Source organism: Mirounga leonina, unplaced genomic scaffold, assembly GCF_011800145.1.
Source record: "Mirounga leonina isolate KUSES-001 unplaced genomic scaffold, KU_Mleo_1.0 Mir_195, whole genome shotgun sequence".
Lineage (NCBI taxonomy): Eukaryota > Metazoa > Chordata > Mammalia > Carnivora > Phocidae > Mirounga > Mirounga leonina.
Window position 1 is genome coordinate 10,492,261 of NW_023270490.1, and position 12,067 is coordinate 10,504,327.

Here is a 12,067-nt window from a genome sequence, read left to right on the forward strand (position 1 = left end):
GGAGGCGCGGGGCCCGATCGAGCGGCGGCGGCGGCCATCGGAGCTGCGCGAGCCGGGCGGCGGCGGCGGCGGCGGCGGCCGGGAGCGGGCTCCGGGCTCCGGGCGCCGGGCGGGTGCCGGGGCGCGGCGCGGCGGGAAGATGACCGCGGGCTCCGGCGTGCTCCTCGTGCTGCTCTCGCTCTCCGGCGCGCTCCGGGTAAGTTGCCGCCTGGCGTCCCGGCCGCTCGGAAGCCCCGGGCACCGCGGGGCCGCCCCCGGAGCCGGGGGGCGCGCACTCGCCCGGAGGGGCTCTCCCGGGCGCCCCCGCCGCGAGCGCCGCTGCATCTAGAGGCTCCCGCGCTCCGCGCAGCCGCCCGCGGTCGACAGGAACGGGGAGCCGCCGGGGCAGCGGCGAGCCGCGGTGCGGAGCGGGGTGGCATGTGGGTGGCTGGCGGGCCCAGAGAGCTGTGCCCGCAGCGGGACCCGCCAAGCATCCCTTGGCCGCCCCAGGTCCGCGGCCGCTGCTCGGAGCTCGGCTCGCGCGCGTCTGGGCAGGCTGCCCGCTGGCGGAGCCGGCGCGCCCTCCATCGCCCGGGAGCCGCGAGCCTCCGGAGTTGGCGAGCCCAGCCCGGGCCGGGACTGCGGGCGGGGAAGCTGGCGACAGCAGGCAGGGCACCAGGGGTACCAGGGACACCCGGTCTGGCCGCCCTGCCCGAGGCCGAGGTCTCGCGGCGCGGCGCCGCCTCCGCGCTCGTCTTCCGGGTGCCGACAGGGACCTTGGCTGAGGCTGGGCGGCGGATGTGGACCGCGGGCACCCTCGCCGCCGAGGCCCCAGGCGCGGCTGGAGCCGGTGTCCGGCGGGGCCCTCGCCTCTGGCAGCGGGGCCGGGGAGCCAGGCGCCAGGCGGGCGCAGGGTGAGGCTGCCCGGGAGCGCGGCCCGGGCGCCCGCCTCCTTCCCGCCGAGCCCGCGAGCCCGGCCCCCAGACCGGTGTGCGCGGCGGGCGCAGGCCCCGGGGGCGGCGTGCGGGGCGGCGGCGGGGCCGCGGGAGCTGCAGGAACCCCCTCTCGTGGCCGATGGGCCTCGCTGCTCCTCAGGGCAGCGCAGTTGGAACCTGCGAGATAAACGAGTGCGGCGCCCCCAGGCCCGCTCCGAGGCTGCGGGGCGCTCCGGCTGCGCTCGCCGCACGCCCGGGCGGGGCGAAACTTTCCTGGGCGAGTTCGCCTCCGGGGCTCCGGTCCTCTGTGGAGCTCCGTTCCCGAGAAGTGGAGCTGCGGTTTGGAGCCTTCCCAAGGAATGAACCCGCGCCCCTCGCCCTCCCCATAGGGCTTTCGGGGGAGGGGGCCGGCGTCGGAGGGTGGGAGCCAAGGCCGGCCGGGCGGCGGCCCCGCGAAGGCACGACTGCGCCCGTGTGCGCCCCTGCCGCCGGTGTGCGCTGGCCGGGGAACGGGGCCGCTGAGCTCGCTCGTCCGGGCCCAGCGTCCCTGCTACGCGCGCAGTCTCTTCGACGGTTCCCCACCCTGCCTGCGAGGCTGACCTGGAGCTGCCACTCCCCCCAGCCTGGCCTGGGCCCTTTGCCCGCCCCCAGCCCCTTCCGCTGGGACAGGCGGACGCCCACCCTTTCAGGTCAGGGTTAGAGATGGGGGGCTCCACGGGAGGGCCAGCGTTCCTCCGGGTGGAGGTGGGAGGACTGGAGGGTGGAGCCCCGTCTTTGGGAAGCCTCCCTCCTTGCCCGGCGCTGAGCCTCTTCTGGGAGGACCTCCTTTCTTGCTCTGCCCCCTCCTCCCCCCCGGTGACCCACGGAGAAGACCTAAGCCTGCAGGCCCTCTGCGCCCAGAGCCCAGCTCCGGGGCACCAAGCGTGCCATGGCCGTCAGGCTGCCGCTGGCTGCGCCTCCCTCCTCTCCGTGGCTTGGGATACTCCTCAGATATTGCCCTCTGTGGGGCCAGAGAGGCCCTCCCAGGCAGCAGCCTTGGCGTCAGCCGTCCCTCCTCCCCACCAAGCACCCCTGACCCCAGGCCAATCCAGCAGGGCCCCTTGTGGGCGCTGGGCTTGCGCCTGCGCCGCGCAGAAAGCAGAGGTACCTCCCCCTGGCGCACGGTCAGAAGGTCAGGTGCACCCTTGCACTGCGTCACCCGCCCACGTCGCTCACGTCACTTCATCCCATCCTCACCTGTCACGGGCGGGTGAGCACAGGACGAGAAGGTGTTTTCCGAGCCAGAGGCCACATTCACCCAACTTTGATCACCGACATCCTGATAGCTGTCCTGCGTCCTTCGCGGTTACCGACACTCCCTGGCTGTGCCCAGGTCACCACTGACCCTGGACCACGCGTGCGTGCATGCGTGCGGAGGACAGCACACGGGGCGTGCAGACTGTGGCTCTGCCCTCGGCCTCGCGGTCCACGGGGTCTGGGGGGCTGCTGAACCAGGTGAGTCCCTGAGAGCACAGAAGCAGAAGAGCATTGGTTTTGGGTGGAGACCGAGGCTTCTGCGTTCCTGTCATAGCCCGAGGCAAGACCCAGCCTGCAGCAGCCCCTAGTAAACATGGGCTTTGGATTAAATTTCTGTCAACTTCACATTTGTTCCAACCTCTTTTCTTTCTGTTCTCAGGCCCATAATGGGGATCTTACAGCCAGGGAGACCTGCAAGGCTGGATTCTCTGAAGAAGACTACACGGCATTAATCTCGGAAAATATTCTGGAAGGAGAGAGGCTACTCAAAGGTAGGGGGCTTGCGGGGTGGGAAGAAATTGCACATCATGCTCTGGACGGGGCGGGGAGACATTTCCAGGAACAGGCAAGGCGGGGCTGTCTTTGAGGCAGGCTCTTTGCAAAATGATGGCTCTGAGGTCAGTAAGATGGGGAATCTGGGGACCTGGAAGGCATTTTGCATCACAGGTGAATGATTCAGAATGCCTGTCATTTTTGAGTGAGGTGAATCATTTCCTGGGCAACAAATTAGAATTCGGATGTAACGTCACCCAAATAATGTGCAGGGAGAGACTTTCTTGCTAAGTATTTTTATGTATGAAATTCTGGATTCTTAAATTATCCCTGCTTTGAAATGCATGATAAAGCAGACGATGTTGTTGGAGATGCGGTAAATAAGCCCACAGACGTTCTGTTCACAAATGTGGCATTCATTTTCATTACAGCCGCACTGACAACACGAAAACACACATGCAGGAGGGAGCTACCAATTAGCTTTATCCTAATTGTAAGGTTATATCCACATTTGTGATGGGAACGTCAGAAGCAGCTTCAGAAGTCAAGTGACAGTAGATCATTCTGCATGTTGATCTGTTTCCCTTTCGAGACAAACTAATTAAACTTTCCATTTGCATGGGAGAGGAAATAAATCAGTTCTTCCTTCTGAGGATTCCAGATCCTATCACGAACACCACGGCTGTGCGCCTTCCCAGAAGTAGCAGCTTTTAGCTGATTTCAGAGGGATGGAGCAAACTTTGGATAAAGCTTCAGCACTAAATTTTAGCACTCACGACTCAATAATCCTCATACTGCTGACTTTCTCCCCAGTTTTGTGTTTTAGGGAATCTGGGATTTTCCCTTAAGAGCTGATAGCAGCTTCTTTGGGTGGGGCGGGGGTGGGAGCACAGACATATCGGGAGGTGATCTTTCAGATCCTCTTCCTTGGAGACTGAGCTTGTTGACTTACCTTGTTTGTGCCTGGTTGTATGAACGGGGGATTTTTATTTGGTACTAAGTCCAACCCTTACTTGTTTGTCTGCATTGACTGCTAAGGGTATGATACAATTGAATCTTCCATTGATTACCAAAAAAATAAAAATGAAATTCCCAGCAGTTGACCAGAAGCAGAATGGGTGTGTTGCATGAGGAGGCATATACTGGTAAGAGTTTTCAGGAGATGCTCCGTGAATTGCACTGTGCATGTCATTTTAGAGTTCGAGAGGGTGGACCATCTTTCGGGATGTATCAGCCTCCTGAGCATCCCTGTGTGTGCTCAGGGAAGGCCCAGAAGATTCTTCCACACTGGGTGTGTTGTACTGTTGCATATAGCGGGGGACACTCTGCGGTACCCCCGTTTGCTTCTCTGGAAGCTGGCATCCTGGGCCTCTCTGAGTATGGAGCTGCACTTGAGAACATCTTGGAGTCTCAGTTTTACTCAGGAATGTAAGAAAAGTACCTCTATTTTAGTAAGGCCAAGTGCTACCTACTGTGGAAGAGAATGGCAGATTTTCATACCTTTTTTGATGAAATGTGGGATTTCTAACAGGCATCTGGTCTCCCTCCTGGCTGCTTTGTGGGTCCAGGCTGAACTGGCCTCTCTGCTTTTGGCCAGTGTTGTGGGGAAGTCTTGATCACTGGCTGGACGTTGGCCTGCCCCCTGAGCCCAGACGTGGTTCACCCAGTGTGGAATGGAGAAGGTGAACTTGGACCAGCCTACAGGCTTTGGGGATGCATGGCCCATTTTCGGGGCACTTACTTATTCCTGAAATGAGGCTCAGCCCAACCCAGGTTGAGGGGAGAATTGCAGGTGTCTCACAGGCCTTGGGACCTGCTCCTCCCCTCCTGTGGGGCAGGCTAGAGCCCCATTGCTTCTCCTGCCCCTGTGTGCACCCCGCCCCCCACTGTTCTCCGGGACAAAGATGTTTTATATCTTAGAAATAATTTTACACATATGGAGGTAAAAGCTGATGCAGACACACACTCAAACCAGGGCAGATAAAAATTTCTCTTTTTATGTACGTACTCTGCAAACCAGAAGACCACAGTGAACATGTGTGCATCCAAAATAAAATAAAGCTACAGTTTCTGTTATTCTGGTAGGAATCAAGTTAAATAGATAATGACTACTTATAATTGAGTTACTCCAACAGAGAGCTTAACCTTAATTTGACAAGCAAAGCTTCACAGAGTCACCGTTTTATTATAAGTACCCCAAAAGCCATTAACGGCTGCTTGGTGGCTCCTTCTCTTTGACTGAGTCAGCTTACCAGCAGCCCCAAACATCCAGATTCCAGAAGGAGCGATTTGTTACACAGTAATTAACTTATTTATGATAAATGGATGGAAGAAATGTCGTGGCATTTTGTTTTACGTCTAAATGAAAAGCATTTGCATTCTAAAAATTTCATGCTAATTAGACTTAAAATAGTTTTCCCCAATAGGGCAGCAAATACTATGGTATTGTGAACCTTGCAAGCAGCAGAGCCTCTAAGTACAACAACGCGGGGCGTCCGTTGGGCTGATTTGTAGCGTTCCCAGATGGCCTCCGCGTTGTGTTTACTATGCGTGCTTTTTCTGGCCAGCTCGTGAACTTAGCCACGTTCTGTTAGCTGTAGTGTTGTTTTCAGGATCATTCACTTATGGCCATGATCACTGGTGTGTGGTAATATCTAACGTAGGATGGTTTAGCTGTTTTCCTTAGGCCAAGACGGAACGTTCTGTGAGCCATAGTTTAGTGTGGGGCAGTTGCTGAGCTGGTGTCTTTTTCTCGGCTTTGTTAATAATTAACGATCAGCCCGGCAACTGATGCGGTGACCCGCATTGCTCTCTTGTGGCGGGCAGAGTTCTGGAAAACCCAGACCAGCTTCGCGGCAAAACCGCCCCCCTGGATGGGAGAGTGATAGGCCGTATAGTGGGCACCCGGGACGCGTGGGTACTGTCTCCCCTGGGTCCTGGACAGGAGGCGGCGTGTGAGTAGAAATGTCTGCTGGGAGCAGGAGGGAGTTGGGTCTGGACGTTACCTGGGGAGGGTGGACTCAAATAATACAGAGAAGAGAAGAGCACTGTTTCTGATGACTTCCTCAGAAAAGCTTTTGTGCTAGGGCCGTCGTGTGCACCCCCAACCACACTCTGCTTTCTCCTCAGAGAACTTCTGTTCTGTGGGCAAGCATCTCTCTCAGTTAAATGGTAAGGTTCATGAGGGCAGCACCTCTGGCACTCTGCTGTACTGTTTTAGATCATTTCAGGATGTGTTCAGCCAATAGGATAAAACCCCATTACCAGAATCTTAAATGAAGGGGGGTTAATTTTTCTCATGTCACAGTGAAGAGAGAGATGGTCGGGGGCTGGGACAGCTTGTGAGCGCCATTATCACCCACCTGATCTTTATTCTACCATCTTTAGTTTGTCAGCTGTTTATTGCCTCGTCATTGTAAACTAGCTGCTGTGGCTCCGGCCATTGCATTTGAGTTTGGAGCAGGATAAAGGAGGGAGTAGTGGCACCATTTGCATCCCTTCCCTGTACCAGGAAAGCAAACACTTTCTCAACATGCTTGCAGTTCTCCTTGGCTAGAACTAGGTCACATGCCGCTCCCAGCAGAAAGGGGCGGGGAGGCTGGGAAGCAGAGAATTGCGTTGTCGTATTTGGGTTAGAGCTATTATGATCCACCACCTGGTAGATCCAGCTCCTTGGAGCAAGTAAGATTCTGTTTTAGGAAGGAAGGAGGGAGGAATGGATATGGAGGAGACAAGCATGGGTGTCTGCCCTTTAAGGCTTCTGCTTCCAGCACCCTCCCTGAATGCGTGGTGGAATGAATGATTCATTTGCATACCAAGGCGCAGAGAGGGAGGGATGGTGGAAGAGAGTCCACATGCAGGTGTTTGGAGTCAGCATATAAGAATTGGCCACACATAATCGGCAGGGCCGGAAGTACCGTTATCTTGGCAAGTATACTGAAAATAGCCTCTTTGCCCACCAGAGTTTGGCTTGACCCACGCCTCTGCAGACAGGTCACTCTTGCCAGGGCAGAGGCATCACCAGATGCAGGGCAAGAGGCTAAGCCAGTCCTGCTGCCGATCATGCCTAACCCGCGGTGTGGTTGCCGTCAGTAACAGTCTCAAATGAAGTCATGAATGAGCCCGAGAACGTGGCCGCTGCGGTGCGTCTGGGCCCCCTCGGTTCCCTCGCGGGGAGCGGGGCGCTAGCGAGAAACCAGCCTCACGTGCTTTGAAGCAGTAGACACTGCAGGCTGCCTGTGCCTGGTCCATTCTCACCCTCTTCCTCACTGACACCTCTTCTGTGCTGACCCGTTTGGCATACGCTGAGTCCTGTTGAAGATGCTCACACGTCAGGTAGACTCTCTTAGGCCGAGGTGGCAGTACGGCCCCGTTCTGGTTAGTAGGATCTAATTAGGTTATTCTGTTAGACGAGGCTTCTGGGAAAGGTGTTTGTTTGTTTGTTTGTTTCTCCTTCTTTCCTCCTGGTAGAGAGGAACCTGTTCAGCTGGTCATGCCTTCTGCCTTTCGCCCTTCCCTCTTCCTCCTTCCTGGAAGACAGATGTGATGTCTGAGGCAGAGCAGCAATCTTGTGACTGTGAAGATGGTGCAGCGGGAACTGTATCCTAGGTGGCAGGCTTGAACCACATCCAGATAACCTCCGGGCTCATTGTCCCCCTAAGAGGTGAGAGAAGCAAGGCTAAAGTACCACAGTTGAGTTTTTGTTCTTTGTGGCGCAGTGCAATCCCAGATTCGGGAAGCAAGCACTGTGCACAATGGCAAGTATCTGCCCTTCCCTCTGGAAGCTTGGAACACATTTCATCCTCTGGCTTGAACCCAGGTTTGGGGCGGCCCTTCTACCCATCCTTTGTTCCTTGGGCCTTGGCCTTACTCTGGCTTTAGCGTCCTCTGCTCCTCGTGGACTAGAATCCACGTGCAGCGCCCCGGATCGCGGAGAGCGCGCTGTGGGCACTCGGTAAGTATTTGCTGAGCAGTCAACCACGTTAGCGTCTGGGCCAGGATGTGGGTGAATCACGAAATGTATGGAGCCAGGCGGCCTGTCTGCCCCACCCAGTGGGGAATGTGCAGTCTCCGCTGGATCTCGTAGCCGTCCTTCTCCAGGAAGCCAGGGAGCAGGCGCTGGGACTTGGGCCGCAGTGTTGACGCACTCCGGGGAGCCTCAGCTACACGGGAGGTGGCGGTGAGGGGCGGCTGGGCAGCACTGCGTGCTCACTGGTGCACTGCCCTCGCCTCACGCCGGCACGTTCCTGGCTCTGGAAGCCGGGGGAGTGCTCCTTTTGGAACACTGAGACCTCCACGGCCTCTCTTGGCAGCCGCCTCAGGGGTCCCCGGAAGGAGCCTCCAGAGCCCACCGTGGAGACCTCGCTGGAGACGGCAGTGCCCCTCTGGCTGTCTTTGGGGCCAGCCTTGCCTTTTCAGCGTCGCTCTGGGTTCTCAGCAGCCTTCCCCCCACTAATTTTGCCTGGTGGCAGAGGTAGGAGGTTGAGAAAGGGAAGTTTATATCCACAGACAGTGGCTTCCGTCAGAGGCAGGGTCAGCCTGGGAAGGCACAGCTGCCGCTGTCGTCCCCGAGCCAGAGTTCAGGCACAGAGAGGGTCCCGGTGGCCAGAAGGAGGCAGACCACCACGGTCTCACACTCAGCTACGTGGCCCATGTGGCCCCAGTGGCCGGGGTGCACTGGGTCCCTGAGGCAGTGCATCAGGAGCCCCCACCCCCACATCTTCCAACTTCTGCCCTGTGTGCGCATAATCACCTGTCACCAGCTAAAAATCCTCACTGCAGAAAGCTCACACACCAGTTAGACGTGAGCATGACAGACACATCGATGCCCTGGCTTGAAGATGAAGACTTGGGCATTTCGGAACCATGTATTTTAATGGCGTCTCAAGGTGTGGGAATGCGAGGCCTTGTGTGATTGTCCCATAGGATCACTGGGTTCTGGCCACACTGCATGCCAGCCTTCTGCAGACACCGCCTGTGTGAGTAAAACTGGTCCTGATTTATGGGTCAGAGGCCGATTGATCGGTTAAGGGAAGTTGAGCGATTGGCCAGAGTGCGCGGATTTGCTCCACTTCCCCCGTTCGTCCAGACCCATGCATGTAGCTCATTTATATCCCCCACGTACTGCGATCAAAGATGGTTTCTGAGCACTGAGATCACGTGCACACAGCTGCCCCAGATGTTCAGGGCATCGTCATAAAATTAGCAATTATCAGGCATTCAGACGCCTAATTGTTTCTTGTCTTGGACGTTTGCAACACACAGAGGCCCAGGGTGTCAAGAGGTGCTCGATGGCCGTCAGTGATGCGTGAGGGCTGATCTGAAATGGGTCCAAACGCCGTGGACACCTTAGGTTTGCAGAACTGGCCCTAGGATCACAAGAGCCAGGGTTCTGTGATGCCAACAGGAGTTTTCCAATTCTGGGCATGAAGCGCATGGTCCGGAGAGCGTGCTCTCTCGGCTCTCAGGCCCGGCCAGCGCTGGGGGATGCCGAGAGAGTCCCTGGTGAGGAGGCCTGCGGTCTGGAGGCCCAGACATGGATGATCCGATCACCAGGGACAGGAAGGAGGCCTCTGATCCTGGACCACGAGGGGATCCAGCGACTCTGCCTAAAGGAGGCTCCTGGCACCCTCTCGCAGTGGGACGTGCGTGAGCGATGTGCGTGCCCTCCATGTGCCCTGGGTCTGGGGGCCTGGGTGTCTCCAGGGCCCCCCATGATAGGTTTCCAGGCCTGTCCCCTCGCTCGCTGCCCCACTCCCTCCCTCCCTCCCTCCTGCGTCTTTGAAGCATAATTAAGTAGGTGCCAGAGCTAATCACAAACTGAGAATAAAGGAACGAGCAAGCATTCGTCTTTCCAAAGAATGTGCTGATTATTCTGACTTTTTGAAGGAGCAAGTCTGACTTCGAGTGGATTCCACCATGAAAAAATACTGTGTGAGTTCCTATGCAGCGAGGGTGGTGGAGCTCCCCCGGCATGTTCTTGTGAAACCTCATGGCCTGGGCTCCTTGCTTCTAGTCCTCAGGGGGGGCTGTGGCATGTTGCAGGCTGGTCTGGTAAAATCCTTTGCTTTTGTCAGCAGGCTCAGAATTTGGGTGACTTTTTGCCCGGGCTCTCGGCTGCCCTCTCCTGGTGTTTCAGGCTGGCTCCCTGACTCCCATCCTTCAACAAAAGAGAACAAAACAAAGCAAACCTACTTAATTATCTTTGGCCAGTGTGTTCTTTCTTCCAAAGCCCATTTCCCTTCCCGACCTCCATCGGGGCAAGCTGGTGTGTGTCGAGGACGTCCCTGGCACTGATACACCCGCTCTCTCCGTGCCTTCGAGACGCCTGTGGGCTCGGGGCGTTTGCAGGTCCTACCCCAGCCCCGCTGGGTCATGCAGAGCTCTCCGTGACTGGGCAAACCCCACCCGCCTTTCCAAGGAGGAGTTCGCTTGGGTCACGGATCGTGTTAGTTTCGTAGGGTACTCCAGCGGTCCGGGTAGTTAGTGGCTTGAAAGACACAAATTTAGCTTCTTGCTGCTCTGGATACCAGAAAGCCAGCATGGGCCAGTCCTCCAGGCCGCCATCAAGGCGTGGGCAGGGCTGCTTCCTCCCGGAGGCCCCAGGGCAGAGTCCGTGGCCTTGCCTGCTCAGTTTGTCGGGGTGCCATGCTTTCCTTGGCTCGCGGCCCACACTCCGTTCCCACAGTCCCACCAGTATTTCTGCGGGTGCCCCCCCACCCCCACCCCGTGCTCTCATCACCCCCCTCTGACCCAGGGGCCTCCCTCTTCCACTTACAAGGACTCTTGGAATGGCACAGGGCCCACTGCGATAACCCGGCCTTCCTTAGCCTCCGGGTCCTTGCCCTGGTCACTATGCAGAGGCCTGTGTGCAGGGCAGGTGACACGCGCAGCCATCCCCGGGGCCTCCCTTGAGCCTCTGTTTCTGGCCTCCATGCGCTGAGGTCCTGCTGTGGCTCGCGCACCTCGCCGCGTTCTTCATTCAGTTGCTGGGGGTCCTCAGCAGTTCACATGGACACCCCCTTCACTGTGGGGGAAACGGGGGTCCAGAGCGATGGAGGAAGCCGGGGCGAGTTAGGAAATGCCAGTGCCTGGACGCCCCATGCTGCTCATCTCATTCCCAGAGCCCCCACCCCCCATGTCCTGTGTCTGTAGTGGGGACCCAGATCGGCAGCTTCTTCGTGGCTCCTGAGATGCGATTCGCCACCCGAGAGCCTGCCGGGGAACGGAAGCTGTAGAGCCCACAGCAGCTTGCGATCGGGCTGCTTCGAACATGGCCTTGTTTGGCTTCGCTGTTTTCTTGCTGACAGTGCGTGGGGATTTAGGAAGGATTAAGGTAAGCCTTCAGCGACAGATAAATATCCCTCATCTATGGGAGGCTGGTCCTTGTGGAGGACGGGAGCTTCCCTGCCGAGGCCAGAGGCACCGGGAGAAGCCACAGGTGTGGAGGGAGGCCTTTGTGGCCTGGCATGAGTGCATTTTCCATTTGGAATCCAGTTTCATTACGTTCCAGCCCCCGGGTGGGGGATGCAGACCCACGTCTGCCCAGAAAGGATCTTTCTCTCTCTGTCTTTGAACCGGATGGAGGAGGGCGGCTCACCTCTGGGTCTTCCCTCAGCACTGTGCATCTGTGTTTGTCCACCTGACTTGGAAAAACGTTGGATTTTTGTCTTGCATTGGTTTTGCTGCCAAATGTAAGTTTGAACACTGTTGACATTGATCTGCCTGGGAAGCTGAGAGGGAGCCGTCGGTGTTCGCGTTTGCTAAGCACGTGGTGCCAGGCTTCTGCTGCCTGCAAGGCTGAGGGAGAAGTGGGGAGTCACGGGCGGGCATTCTTGGGACAGGGGCCCGGCTGGGCTGTCCTCCTTTTTGTGGACCTCAGTTTCCTTATCTGAAGAGCAGAGGCACATCCAAGCGGGATGGAGGAGCTGCCTGCCTGGGGAACACTTGTGAAACCCGGCAGGCCCCTGGGTCCCCTCCCAGACCTACCATAGTGGGTCGGATGGTGGGCCCCCAAAGATTCATCTACCTGGAACCTGTGACTGGAACTTTGTTGGGAGGAGGGGTCTGGCAGGCATAACTAAGTAAGGCTATTGAGATGAGATTATCCTGGATGATCCAGGTGGGTGCTAAATCCAAGGACAGGTGTCCTCATAAGAGACAGAAGAGCAGAGACACGGGAGAAGCCATGGGAAGGGAGGCAGAGGGGGAGATACAACCACGGCTCAGGGCGGCTATAGGTACCAGAGGCTGGGAGAGGCAGCAAGGAACCTGCCCTGGAGCCTCCCGTGGGCAGCACAGCCCTTCCCACAGCTTGACTTCAGACTCCGGCTTTTGGAACATCAAGAGAATAAGTTCCTGTTATT

At 57.5% G+C, this 12,067-nt stretch overlaps 1 protein-coding gene across 2 annotated transcripts in view; it reads left to right on the top strand.

The window, feature by feature from the left end:
- The first annotated feature begins 81 nt into the window (after positions 1–81).
- Positions 82–12,067, top strand: part of CDH4 (cadherin 4) — a 522,175-nt gene continuing 510,189 nt past the window's right edge. For both annotated transcript variants that reach the window (XM_035025504.1, XM_035025503.1), the window contains exons 1-2: positions 82–196; positions 2,590–2,701. In XM_035025504.1, the coding sequence (XP_034881395.1) occupies positions 140–196; positions 2,590–2,701 (169 nt within the window). In that variant the 5' untranslated portion in view covers positions 82–139. The remainder of the gene's footprint in view (positions 197–2,589; positions 2,702–12,067) is intronic.